This window comes from Urocitellus parryii, chromosome 9 (genome assembly GCF_045843805.1).
Source record: "Urocitellus parryii isolate mUroPar1 chromosome 9, mUroPar1.hap1, whole genome shotgun sequence".
Lineage (NCBI taxonomy): Eukaryota > Metazoa > Chordata > Mammalia > Rodentia > Sciuridae > Urocitellus > Urocitellus parryii.
Genome location: NC_135539.1, coordinates 23642866 through 23656282, shown reverse-complemented (window position 1 = coordinate 23656282; position 13417 = coordinate 23642866). Strand labels below are relative to the sequence as shown.

General features: G+C 49.3%; 1 protein-coding gene across 1 annotated transcript in view; it reads left to right on the top strand.

Annotated features, from left to right (window-relative positions):
• The window catches only part of Galnt17 (polypeptide N-acetylgalactosaminyltransferase 17), a 355430-nt gene that overhangs the window by 134998 nt on the left and 207015 nt on the right, over positions 1-13417 (top strand). Inside the window, exon 2 of the mRNA XM_026400319.2 lies at positions 3704-3887. Coding sequence (XP_026256104.1) covers positions 3704-3887 — 184 coding nt within the window. The remainder of the gene's footprint in view (positions 1-3703; positions 3888-13417) is intronic.

The following is a 13417-nucleotide window of genomic DNA, read 5'->3' as shown; positions in this document are numbered from 1 at the left end:
GCCGCCCACCCCATGGTGCTCAGTCTTTCACTGTGTGTATTCTGAACAACACTTGGCTACTCTTGTCCAGTCCAATTTGTGTTTTAACTCGGGTCTTTGGTCCACTTAGTCAGAGTTGCTGACCCGTTTGGGTCATACCCACCGCTGTATTTTGTGTTGTTAATTGACCATGCCATGCTCTTAGTTATTTCCACTCTCCAACCATTCGTCTCTAATTTTTAAATGATTGGAATTTAATTATTTTCTCTGTTCTCGCTGATGACTTAAGATTTTTGATTTAACTTATGTAATGTCATTATACATCTCCAATTTTGAAGTGATACCTAACGAAATCTAAATTTGGTGCCTATTTCATCTCCATTAGGACTGTGTTAACCTTAATTATTCTCATTTTACGTGTTATTATTTGGAACTTTAAGTCTCACTTGGTTTTTTATGCCTTTAAATCAGTCCTCGTCATCTTCTGTGATGTAGGAACACTGGCTTAGACTTACAGCCGTTTTCCTCTCTTGCTCGGATCTCATTCCTCTCTTCCCAGGTTGGTCTCCTGGGTCCAGAAGACCTTGGTCTGCAGAGCGCCCCACGGTGGTGAGCCACTCCCGTTGTGTTCTGTTCTGTGCCTGAGCCAGGAGCAGTGGGTTAGCTGGTTCCATAGGGTGTGGTAGCTCCTCCTCTGCGGGAGTCAGGCCATGTGTCCGTCCTGGGGCTTCTGCTGGGATGGGGAGCAGTGCGCTGATCATTCATGTGCTTTGAGGACGTTTGAAATCCCCTGTTCTATTTGAAGTGGCCGCCATGTCGTGCCAGGAGACAACCGGCTCCTTCCTCTTCCTCCCATAGCATTGTGCTCACTGTCCCCCCAGCCTCTGGGTCCATGGATCTACTCTCCACTTCCCGGGTTGACTCTTCAATTACTCCTGAGTGAGATCTTTACGTTCTTCTGGATGCGTTAAATTTTTCATTCCATTATATACAATTTTTCTTTTATAGAAGTTTTTATCTGCTCGATGTTTTCCAGACCTGCCTGGTGGGATTTCCCAGTGCCTTGTTCTCCTTTAGGACTTGAATCCTTTTTAAACAACACTGTTTTATGGCTCACCCTTGTCATGTCATTTCACCTAAAGTTATGAGTCCTGGGATTCTGTGTCTGTTTCTACGCGTTGGGTCCCTTCTGGGGGGCTTTCGGGGCTCCTGTGTGGCCTGGTGGAGTCAGACTGCAGCCCAGCAGGCCCAGGTTTGGGGGTCTTCTCTTCCTCCCCACCGGGCACATTTAGAGACCATCTCCTTGGTCATGTCGCTGCGCTGTCTTTGGGTTTATTTTTAAACAATCTCACCTTTCTTCCAGGCCATTCCATCCAAGGGCCCAGCATTTGACAGCTGTTCCCATTCCGTCCTACTTCTACAGACACCAGAGTCTCTCACCTGTGGGCTTGAGCTCTAAAGAGCTTCACCCACGAGCACCAGCCCCGGGGCTCGGCTCAGCAGCCGCAGCCTCCATTCTGATGTGAGCTTACCTCGGAGCATCCCTCCCACCCCCGCGGCTGTGTAGGTCACACGGTTCAATATTCCTTTATTGAACATTTCTGTGTTTTACTGGAAAGTCTTTATGGTGTCTGACCGTCCATCTGATCTTGCTGGAAACAGAGTTGTCAATCATAGAGGGTTTTAATGACTTTATTGAGGGGTTTTATGGATCCCGCATCCTCCCTCTCTTTTAGCGTGTGCAGCTTCATGGGTTTTAGTGTATTTACAAGGTTTTGCAGGCATCACCACAGGCTCACCCCAGGACATCCCCATCAGCTCAGAAATAAACCTGTCATGCTCCTCCTCCTGCCCGGGTCCCCCAGCCCTCAGCAGCCGCTGCCACATGGTTTTTCTTACGGATTCATAGGTGGCCCAGAAGCAGAACCTTGTATGTGTGCGCTTGTGACTGGCTTTGTATACTTGAGGTGCTTTCAAGACTCACCAGTGTGCCATCATGGAACGCTACTTCCTTTTTCTTTTTGTTGCCAAGTGGCCCGCTCTGTGCGCCTAGCACATCTTGTTTACCCATCCATCAGCAGACGGCATCGGTCCGTAGGACTAAGGCTGCTGTGAGCATCATGCACAGGTTTCCTGTGGACATCATGCTTGGACGTGTGCCCAGGAGGGCACTGCTGGGTCGGGTGGTGACTGGTGTGGTGGACATCTGCAAGCTCCTCTCCAAGGGTCCCCCCTTTCCGCACCCCCCTAGTCCTGTTCTGCTGTGAGTGGGAGGTGAGCCTGGCCCCACATCGGTCCTGGACATGGCAGGAGTTTTGAGCATGGTCAACACGATGCTCTTGGACTATTGTCACACACTGATGTGGGGTGTGAGGCATCAGCAAGGAAACGGGCAGGGGCTCCGGGGTAACCTGCTCTGGGTTGAAGGGGTGCTTGCCGGGAGGGCGGCGGGGAGGAGGCTGGGCCTCCTAGGGGACACGTGGAGGGTGGAGGAGGTTCCCAGGCAGAGAGATTGGTGTTCTGGGGTTGGGCTGAGCTGCTGGCCTGGCCTTTGCTTTTCCTGACATCATAGAAAATTCATTTCCATTTTCAGAGAAGCGGGAAAGAGAGCAGGACCTTGCCATAGTGTGATGGAGATCCGGGTGTGACTGGGGCAGACTGACTGGCACGTGCCCTGGCTCTAGAGACCTGCCTGGGGCCAGTTTCCCTCCACGGAGGCTGGGGGAGCTGCTCACATCCCTGGTCCCCATTCCTGTGTCATGGTGGCAAGGAAAGGATGGTTACCCGAGATGGAGGAGTGTGCTTGTGCGTGCGTGTGTGCTTGTGCGTGTGTGTGCGTGCATGTGCGTGCGTGTGTGTGTGTGCGCGTGCATGTGTGCACCTGTGCATGCCCTGAGTTGCTTGAGCATCTGGAATGGCCACGGGGAATGGTGCCTAGGGGCAGAAGTTTCCTAGCTGAGCAGCAGAGCCTCTCCTAACTCTGGGGTCTATACATGGCCATCCCACTGTCTACCCTACAGTGGCTCAAGGGGGCCAGGTTCCCTGAGGGCTCCCTGGGGGCTCCCCGTCTCTGGGGAGGCTCCTTTCTGGGGCTTTCCACTCAGCACGGTTATCACCTTGTGGTTTCTTTTCTTCTCTTGTGATTTATTCTCAGACATTTTGTATTTCCTTTTGCTATTAGATGAAATTTAAATAAAGCCATTAGGTAAAGAGCTGTGTCAGGCCGTTACACGCTCTGAACTCGTGATAAAATCAATCTGCGTGTCGCTCTCAGTGCACATGAGACAGAATCCCTGCAGCTCGGCAGCTACCTGCCGTTGGCTCTCTGGGTCTGTGCTGGACAGGTTCCTTCCAGCAGATGCAGTCCTGCTGTGATGGCCCCCCAGGGAGGACACCAGGCAGGGATAGGCCCAGTCTGCTTTTCCCAGGTCCCTCCTGCCCTGGTCTCCCAGTTCAGGGACTTTCCTTCCCTTGACCCGTTCCACTGGAGTTCCCAGGAGGAGGGAGTCACTCCCACCTGGAAGCCATCCTTGGACCCCAGACCAGCCTGGCCCAGCCGTTCTCTGCACACAAGTGTCTTCAGAGCACATACCGGGATCCGGACATCAAGTCCGTGATTTTTCTCTGACAGCTGATGTTAAACTTCTCCACTGAGGCTCCATCTGAGATTGGCATGTCCTGGTTGGTGGTTTTTCAAATAATTCTCTTTCTCCCTCTTTTCTAGGCTTATCCAAATCCCTGGGGCTCATTGAAGGTTACGGTGGGCGGGGTAAAGGGGGCCTTCCTGCTACCCTTTCCCCGGCTGAAGAGGAAAAGGCCAAGGGTCCCCACGAGAAGTACGGCTACAATTCCTACCTCAGTGAAAAGATCTCGCTGGACCGTTCCATCCCGGATTATCGTCCCACCAAGTAAGTCCTGGCTCCTCCCGAGGGCTGGCTGGGTCTCGGGCTGGGCTGGACTCTGGGTCTGGGACTTTTCCTCTGGGGTGTCGTAACTGGTAAGTCTCCTCCAGTCCCTCAGCCCAGGACTCCTGCTGCTTGTGAAATACTCACCAAAAAAGTGAAATGGAAACATGATCCGGAAACACACAGGGAGGTCCTCCCCACAGACGCATGACGTTTTAGATGTCACCATTACCCCTACCTAAATGTCGGAGTGGAGTGCGTCATCTATCAGTCTGCTTTCTGTACAGGATTTGAGCCTATGATGTATTGTTTTTATTATATTTTTATTGGATGTTGTATCATGAGCATTTGGGGATGTTGTTAATTATGGAAATTATTTCCATGGTTGGGAATTTAGGTTATTTTCCACTTTTCTTTGTTCTGTATAACACGAACGTTTTCCTGATTCACAGCTCTGTGTTTGGATTTGGAATTTATCTTCTTAATCCACATTTCTGAAGGTATAATCCTTATGTCACAGTAGGAATGGTTTTGGAGGTTCTGGGTGTATACTGTATTATTTTCTTCCAAAAACTTTATAACAATTTCTACTTTTACTGGAATTTTGCTAAAGTCTTCTAATACCTTATACGAGCATTTAAAAAAAAATTTTAGTTGTCGATAAACTTTTTAAAAAAACTTTTAAAAATTTTTTAAAAATTTAGTTGTAGATGGACACAATACCTTTATTGTATTTATTTATGTGGCCACTGAGGATTGAACCCAGTGCTCTATGCATATGAGGCAAGCACCCTACCACTGAGCCACAACCCCAGCACCTGTGCACGAGCATTTTAGAAATGCTTTTCCAGGTCGATAGGCAAGACAGCACATCCCGTTATTGTTTCAAATTACACTTTTATTTTGTTTGAAATTCTTGACTTTTAAAAGGTTTGGCTGCATCTTGGCAGAGAAAATGGCAACCCATAAGGAAAGCTAAAAACAAAAACCTCATGGGAGGTTTTTGTTTGGTGCTCTAAAATGTAGGAAGCATTTTCTTTGTGCGATAGAGGAAGTTAGCATGGGGACTCTAGGTGCTGGGGAAAAGCCCCTGTTTTCCGGGTGAGACTCCAGCTTAGCTTTTCAAACAGAGTCTCCATTTTCTGTTAGATTGGTAGTGTCTCTTTTTTCCATTTAGAGTGTGCCCTTGCTTGGAGAAGATTATTTCCTTTTCAAATGGATTTTGTGCAAATCAGTTAAGTATCCTGGTTACTGAGAAAAATAAATTCAAGATAAAGAAAATTATCTTAAATGGATTTAAAATTGCAGCATTAGCTGAGAAACCTGTTAAGTCTCTCTCTGCCTAATAAGCATACATTCGTTTGGAATCACCAGGAAAATATACATCACCCCTGTTGCAAGCTATTCTGTGTTCCTGGACATGTGCTCTGAAAAACATCTGGCTGTTTTCATTTCCTGGTGTTCTCTGATTAGCCTTTCTTATTTGGATGTTGGCAAATAGATGTGGCCATTTTTTTTTCCTCTGAGAATGAAATTGCCTCTAACGTGGCAACGGTAAATGGGTAAACTGAACAAATATTAGTGAGCACCTACTATGTGTCAGCTGGTTTCCCCCTGGGTTGCAGTAGAGTGGTAGCTGAGCCTTGGTCAGGGCCTGCTCACTGCCTGTCTGGGGAGGGGGACAGAGGTGCCAGCAGACCCACTCAGCACAAGATGACTGGTGACGTGGGCCCCACTGGAGATATACGCAATGTATGGGGAGCATCTGAGCATCTCCTGCTTGAGATGATGCTTGGCCTCCATCTTGAAGGACAGTTAAGGGTTAGAAATGGAAGAGACAAGGGGTCAGGGTGGACCAGGCAGTGCATCAAGAGTGCTTGTGGTGTGTTCTGGGAGGACTGCTCAGGATTGCTGCATGGTGTCATACAGCAGCATGAACTCATCATTCATCTGATCCCCTCTGAAACTATTAAAATTAAAGGGACAGAGAAAATGGCAACTGTAAGGAAAGCTAAGCAGGTTAGGAGACAGCAGGGAAGAAATACTGGGGAAGCTGAGCCCTAGCTCCTTAGGAGAAGGGTAAGGCAGGAGGGCGCAGCCGGAATTGAAGAGAGACCCCGGAATTGAAGGCGAAGGTGTTTCCCGTGCACAATGGTGGACTGCAGTAGGAGAGCAGCAGTTCTCTCTTCTCGTCCTTGTCCAGCTCTGCAGAGCCAGAGAGTACCCTTCCCTGCCTGCCAGGACTCGGGAGCTCTAGTTCACGGAGGTGGCCTAGCACAGGGGATGCATGCTCTGTGCAGAGGCTCTGCAGCCTCGCTGTGCCCTCAGGCCTCAGACCCTGCAGGGTCCATCTGGAGGACACTGCCTGGCTCAGAGGAGAGGCCAGTAGACCTCACAGTTGGTAGGCACCCCACAGTGATCAGGTTCTGCTCATTTGCTGTTACCCGTGTCCTGTGGTAAAGCCATGTCCTTTGTCACAAAGCTGTCTTGCTCGAAAATAAGGAAGGTGAGACAAGGGCCCTTGATGGGCATCTCAGCATCTCTGTCGTAAGTGAGCCGGACAACTGACCCATAGGATGACACTGGCCACAGAAAGACACTGAGAGGAAGCAGCCTGGCATCTTCAGGACTGTGACAGGCTAGGTCATGGAGAGCCGCAAGTCATTCTGTTTACAAAAGAAGAACAAATCGCTCTGTTGTGGTAGTAATCGGAGTAAAAATTAATTTTGGAAGTTAAAAATTAGGTGGGAATAAATAATTCGGTAAAGGTTTAGAAGACAGAACGGAGGAAACCTTTTGAAAAATGAGGGGTGGGGAGAGATGAAAATAGGAGAGGGAAGATCAAAAAAATTAGCTCTGTCCAATGGGTTTGACCTTCATTAATAGGACTATCAGAGAGAACAAAGGAGGAAATCATCAAACGGGGGACAAGAACATTTTGCAGGCCGCAGGACTCGCGCTTTCAGGTTACGAGATCCCACGCAGTGACAACGGGATTCACGAGAAGCAAAGAAAACCAGACCCACATCAAAAGATCCAAACATAAAAGTTCAAAACAGCTTAGATGCACAACAAAATGTCCTGAGAGAAAAATGCAGATCAAATGCTGGCCTCAGATTTCTGCATAGCAACATCGAGAGCCAGAAGACCAGAGAGTGACGCCCAGATCGTTTGGAGAGTGAATCATTTTCGGCTGAGGAGTTCTCAGTGGGCCACAGCACGCTCTGAGCCGGGAGCAAGCGCAGAGTAGGTGGGAAGCCATGCGGGGTCTCCATAGCCCTCCTTCCCTGCCACCTGTTCTCAGGACGCTGCTCAAGCCTGGGCTCCAGGGGGACAAAGACGTGACATGAGAAAAAGCAGAAGTAGTGAAGGCAGATCCCATAAAGATAATAAGGGGTGGCCCCAGGTGATGGCTGTGGGGCAGGCCAGGAGATCGGCCATCCCTCAGACCTGGGACTGAGTTGTTTGCCTGGTTGTTTGAATGCAGGGAGATTATTTTAAGCATTGTTTCAAAAGACTTGGGATTGTTCACTGAGAGACGGGGAAAACCAAGCTTGTGGAAAAAAAGCAAAACAACCATAACTACAGAAACAAAACAGAAGTCCTCCAAGAAAAGGAATGCAGCACTGTGTACTGTAGCTCCGCCGTGTGACATCATCACACACACGTGGCCATCGAAGGTCGACTTCAGCGCAGATCATGGTATAACTATACAGGAAGGGGCAGAAGGTGCATGAGGCGTGGGTACCTTAAGAAGGTTAAATCTTCCATCTTTTATAGCAGAAAGTCAGTGGAAAATGTGGGAGCCAAGGCAACATAGTTCTTGTTATTTAGAAACAGGGAGATGACAGAAGGGACAGGAGTCTATTTTTGTTTGAATAAAATTTCAATTAAAACCATACATATAAATCTACCCCCCCAAAAATTAAGTGGGCGGTCAGCAGGGTGAGGGTATGGTAGAAGAAAGAGCTGGGGGACAAGGTCTAGCGGCATGGACACAGGAGCCCTTTTCAATTATTCCAGCAGCTCGCGGTGTTGGGTGACTTTGAAGCAGAATTTGAGATGAGTCTGCAAGCTGGACCACTGGCCATCCCTGGTAACCAATGGCACCATGGTAAATTCTGAGTGCTACAGAAAAAGTTAACCGGATTAACCTTTGTTAACTGAAAATTAATCCTTGCCATCCACCCGTAGCCAGGGCCTTGCCCTTGGAAGGGGCCTCTCTGATCTTCCAGCCCTGGGGACATGGAGGCAGCTGCTGGGGGATGGGAACACTTCCTTCCACAACAGAAATCGGCCCCCAAGGGGCAGGACCCTTCTTGTTAAGCCCCCAGCAGCTCCCACAAGCTTTCTGGGGAGGATTTAAGCAGAGACACTTCATTGCCCTTTCAAACCGACTCTCAAGTTGCTGTAATTCTTGTGAGTCTCTCACTACATTGTGCTTGAGATAATTGTTTCTCCAATAACTGTGAGTAGTTTTTCGGTAATGCTGAAATTAACTGTTTACTTGTCATATTTCAGGCAAATGAATCCCAAACTGTTCTTCTCCATTTCATTTTAAATCTGAGATTCTCTCCCATCCACTGGACAGACCTTTTAAACGGGCACGCACCTCCAAGTGTCAATCTTTCCATTTTCATTTCCTGGCTGCTTTGAACCTGAGAAAGATATTATCCCTCAGAACACTTATAAATATTCGATTCCGTTGTGTATTGCTCTTCTCTGTATTTCACGCCTCCATCCACCAGGAGTTGATTTTGGAATGTGGTACGGGCATGCGTCTTTTGTTCCAAATGTCTGTACATCTTTTTACAAAACTGCCTTCTCAAAATAATTGTGCAAACAGCCCTTCTCTTTCTCTTATGTGGAGATGCTAAATGCTTCACAGTTTATGCTTTTTATGTATAAATAAGTTTATTTTTCTAGGTTCTGTGCTATTCTTTTGTTTATATCTCTTCTTTTTCCCCCTATTCTTTTTTTGTTTTATTAAAATTTTTAGTGATGATTGCTTGACAGGTGTCTCTAATCTGCCAGGCTGGGCTGGTCCTACAGAGCACATGGCAAGCCAGTCCTGGGCTCCCTGGGAGATTGAGGAAAGGGACAGGTGGCTATTGGAGTCCTGTGGGCCACCCTTAGGGGACCTCAGAAACCATCAGGAGAGTGAACAGTTCTTGGAGAGGCAGGCTTGGTGCAGAGGCGACCTCAGTCTTTGGTTTCTCTGTGGCAGTTTGCTCACTTAGCCATCGACTCAATACTCAATACTCGTGTGTATTCATGGGTGCAGCATGACATTCTCCAGGCACTTACGCAGCGTGTGATGATCGAGTCAGGATAATGAGCGGGTCTGTCTCCTTAAATTTTCGTCATTTCTTTGCGTTGGGAGCTCCAAACTCCTTTCTCCGAGTTCTCTATGAAAAGCATGAACTTTGGTGACCTGTATTCACTCTGCTGTTCTGTGCACATTGGAATGCATTCCTCCTAACTATGTTTCAATACCAGCTGTCCAACTGCCCTCTGTCCATCTCCCCATGTCCTTCTTAGCCCCTGGGGTCCATCTTCTACTCTCTACTCCCGTGATGTCACCTTTTTAGCTTCTGCATAGGGTGAGAGCAGGCAGTGCCTGTGTTTCTGCACCAGGCATATGGCACTTAGCATAAGGATCTCCCCAGTTCTCTCTGTGTCACACCCAGTGACAGGATTGCAGTGTCTATGGGTGCATAATATTCCACTGAGCAGATGCCCCACCTGTGCTGTAGCCTTTCATCTGTCGATGGGTCCCTCGGCTGATGTCACATCTTGGCTGTTGTAAGTTCCGCTGCAATGGGATCGGCGTGCAGGTGTCTCTTCTGTGTACTGATCCTTCCTCTGGATGTTTGCCCCCCAGTGAGATTGCTGGGTCATGTGCTCAATCTGTTTTTAGCTTTCCGAGAAACCTCCATGCTGGTCTCCAATATGTTCTGCTGTTTCCACTCCCACCAACAGTGGGTAAGCGCTCTTCTTCCTCTGCATCCTCGCCAGCGTGGGTCTTGCACACAGCTGTTCTGACCCATTGGAAAGGGGTGAGATGACATCTCAGCTGTGTTTGCGCTTTGCAGTTCCCTGATGGCTCGTAATGTCGAACACTTTCTCTTGCGCTCATTGGCCGCGGGGGTTTCTTCTTTTGAGAAACGTCTTTTCACATAATCTGCCTGTCTTCAGTTGCAGGGTCTGGTTGGTGGTTGAGTTCCTTGGGTTCCTGGAGCATTCTGGATGCGGATCCTTTGTCAGAGGAGAAGCCGGCCAACATTCTCCTGCTGTCTCGGACTGTCCCCTCGCTGCCGGTTGTCCCCTTGGCCATGCGGAAGCGTCCTCCTTGGATAAGATCCTTTTTGTGTCTCTTTGTGCTTGGACTTTGGGGCCTTAGAAAAGTGATCGTCTGTCCTGATGCCTTGACATTTTCTCTTGGCAGTTTGTCTCTGAGGAGCGTTGAGCTGGCTTTCACTCCTGGTGAGAGACAGGGTCTCATATCCTTCTCCTGGGTGTGTCCGGTGTGCCCAGCACCATTTGTGAAGGCTCTCCTTTCCGCCTTCTCGTGTGTTTCCGGAGCCCTTGCTGAGATCTGCGGGCGGCCAATGCCTGGCTCTGTGGGTGGTTTCTGTCTGGGTCCCTGTTCTGTCCTGCTGGTCTGTGTTTTGGGTCTTAGGCCCGGGCCATGCTATCTTGTAGGTTTTGCAATCAGGTTTTTTTCCTTTTGCTCAAGATTGCCTGGCTTCTCAGGGTCTTCTGTAATTCCCCATGGATCTGGGCTCTTCTTGCTATTTCTGTGACGAAGGCCATTGGTATTTTGGTGGGGATTGACTTTGGTCTTAACAACGAGCAGGGATCTCCTGTCTGAAGATCGTGTGGGGCTTGAGAATGCTAGCGAGAGGTGTCTACAGGACTAAGTAGTCAAACTGGTGAAAGGCCAAGCGACTCTTCCCGCACAGAGGCAGCTCTCACAGAGGGGGAGCCATTGCACACACTCGGGGTCAGGGCAGCTGGAAAGGTGTTGGACTTGGGGTCGGGAGCTGGAAATGTCCAGCTAGAGCGTAGCATTTAGGTGAACTCTGGAAGAGAAGCCTCCTGTGGGAAGAGGAGGCTGGGTCATGGGTTCTTTCTGTCCCAGCCCTTGTTGGGTGGGGACAGTATCCTGGTCACTGTGTGCCAGCGCAGGGTCTCAACAAGGTGACATTAGTGTTGCCGTCTCCCAGTTTAAACAGGGTGCAACCTGAGCTGAGAGGCAGAGACAAGCAACAGGGCGACTGGACACACACCCTTGTCCACCCTCCTGGGATTTACTGGACGCCAACCATGTCCTAGGCGTCACCAGAGAGGGAAGTGGAGGCCCCATGATGGTGCAGTGAGCATTTCAGTGGGTCCTGCTGGTCTCACGGAAGCTGTTTCTCTGTGACACACTAAGGTCTCAGCAGAGCTGATGGAGGATCCAAGACAAACGGCCTGGGAATCAGCAAAGTGGAGCAGCTACGGGGACCTGGGCTCCGGGGTACGGCCAAGAGTTCCAGCTCGGGAGGGAGCCCAAGCAGCTTCCTTACAGGGAGAGACCTGGAGGTTCTCGCCCTGGGGGAGAGGCAGCCCTGCTCCTGAGGTTCTCTGCGGTGGGTTTTCTTGAGATCGCCCCAGGACCAGACTCTGCCTGGATTTCTTCATAACCCGCTGTGTGCGTGACAGCCAGGAGCAGCCGCAGTGGCCCCTGTGCTGCAGCCCCTCTCCCTTCACTTGCTGGGAGACATGGAAGGCCTCCGCCTGCCCGATTATCTCCTAATGTGGAGGAGGCAGCCCAGGAAGCCGAAGCCGTCTGTGCTTATTAAAACCGTTGCTGATACCTGTGAGGTTTTATGGGCTGCCGCCTTCTCTCAAACCCCGCCCGTGATTTATGGGCAGTTTTGACTGCTGTTATCTTCAATTTCTCCTTTGGCCTCCTGCTTATAAATCCAGATGTCAGGTTTCTCTGGAATTTGTTGGCCTCCCTTCGAAGCCTCCCTTCCTTTTATTACAGCGACTTCTAATCTGCGCGTCCCAGCAACGAGCACGGTGGTGTCACTGTTGTGATGTCTGTGGGCCACCCTCAGGTTGTGTGCAGTAGGCAGATGTGAGTTGGGGCAGGCGTGACATCTGGGCTGACCTTGGGAACATGGGGTTGTGCGTGGGAGTTGGGGTGTTGTGAAGGAGCGGGATGAATCTCCTCTCTGCTCAACAGACCGCGAGTTTCCCTGCCCTGAATATTGTCACTGGGTCTGGGGTCTTTGCTGTCTGGGTTGTCCCCAGTAGTTGATATCCTGAGTCTCCCAGGTTGGGTTTCCCAGGTGAAAGCCTGGACTCCCAGGTTAGCCATGGCCGAGAAGTCTGGGTTAAACCTCCTCTCTCACAGAGTGGGCGCAGAGGGCAGCTGTCTGTAAGTGCTTGTTGGTTAAAATAATAAATAGGTGCATGCTCAGGACTGTCCCAGAAACACTCCCCACAGTAATTATTCCCTTTTATTGACTGCCTTTTATGTTTTGTCACTGTGCTGCATGTTTTATTGATCTCATCTAGATTTAACTACCCTCTGAAGTAGCTGTTACCATCTCTGTTTTATAAATGAGGTTCGCAGAGGTTAAGCAACCTGCCTGAGCTCCCACAGCTCATGTGGGGCGGCATTCACACCCTCCTCTCCATGCGTCCTGAGGCCTGAAGACAGTCCTCCACACCGCCAGGGTGCCTGTGGACACAGCTCTGTCTCACCATCCACACCCACAGGACACACCCTTATACTCCATGCTGTTTTGCCAGGCAGAAAAGAAATTCTGAGTCTTAGAGGAGACTCAGGGAGGAGAGAGAGGGACAGAGTGTGCAGAGGTGTGTGTTTTACCTTGGTTTTCTTCTCTTGGTCTCCTGTAGGTCTCCCAACTACCAAACTTCCGTCACTTGAAGGGGTTGAGAGTCCATTTGGCTAACTTTCTCATTACAGGTGCCTATTCCTGGTCAGATATGGTTGAAACCATCTCTAAGGGATGCAGTATTTTCTTATATAACTCAGGGAGAATAAGTTGTGTACTGTGACTAGGTTTAGGAAATGTCTCCTGCAGAGTTTATTTAATCTAGAGGCCTAACTTCACGCTAAAGCTGGTCCTTACCCAGCCACGGAATGGAAGAGTGAATCAAGGGGTGTGCGGATGGGGGCCCCCTTTTCATATAAGGACAGTGAAACCCCTGAGGTATTTATGGGTGAATATTGGCCCCATTTTTATGGGTGCCATAGGTCTGAAGAAGGTGTTTGGGTGATTAGAAACTTTGATGGGAGAGAGTTTTACGTGGACGTGGAATCTGAATTCCCACTGAAGCCTTGCCTCTTACTAGCCAAGTGACCCTGGACAAGTTACTTAGCCTCCCTGTTCAGTTTCCTCATATATAAAACTGTGATACAGTGAAATCTTCTTCATAGAATTGCTGTGGGGATTGAATCGATCATTACACGTGAACAGCATTGACCAATATGTCAGGCACTAGTCTGATCC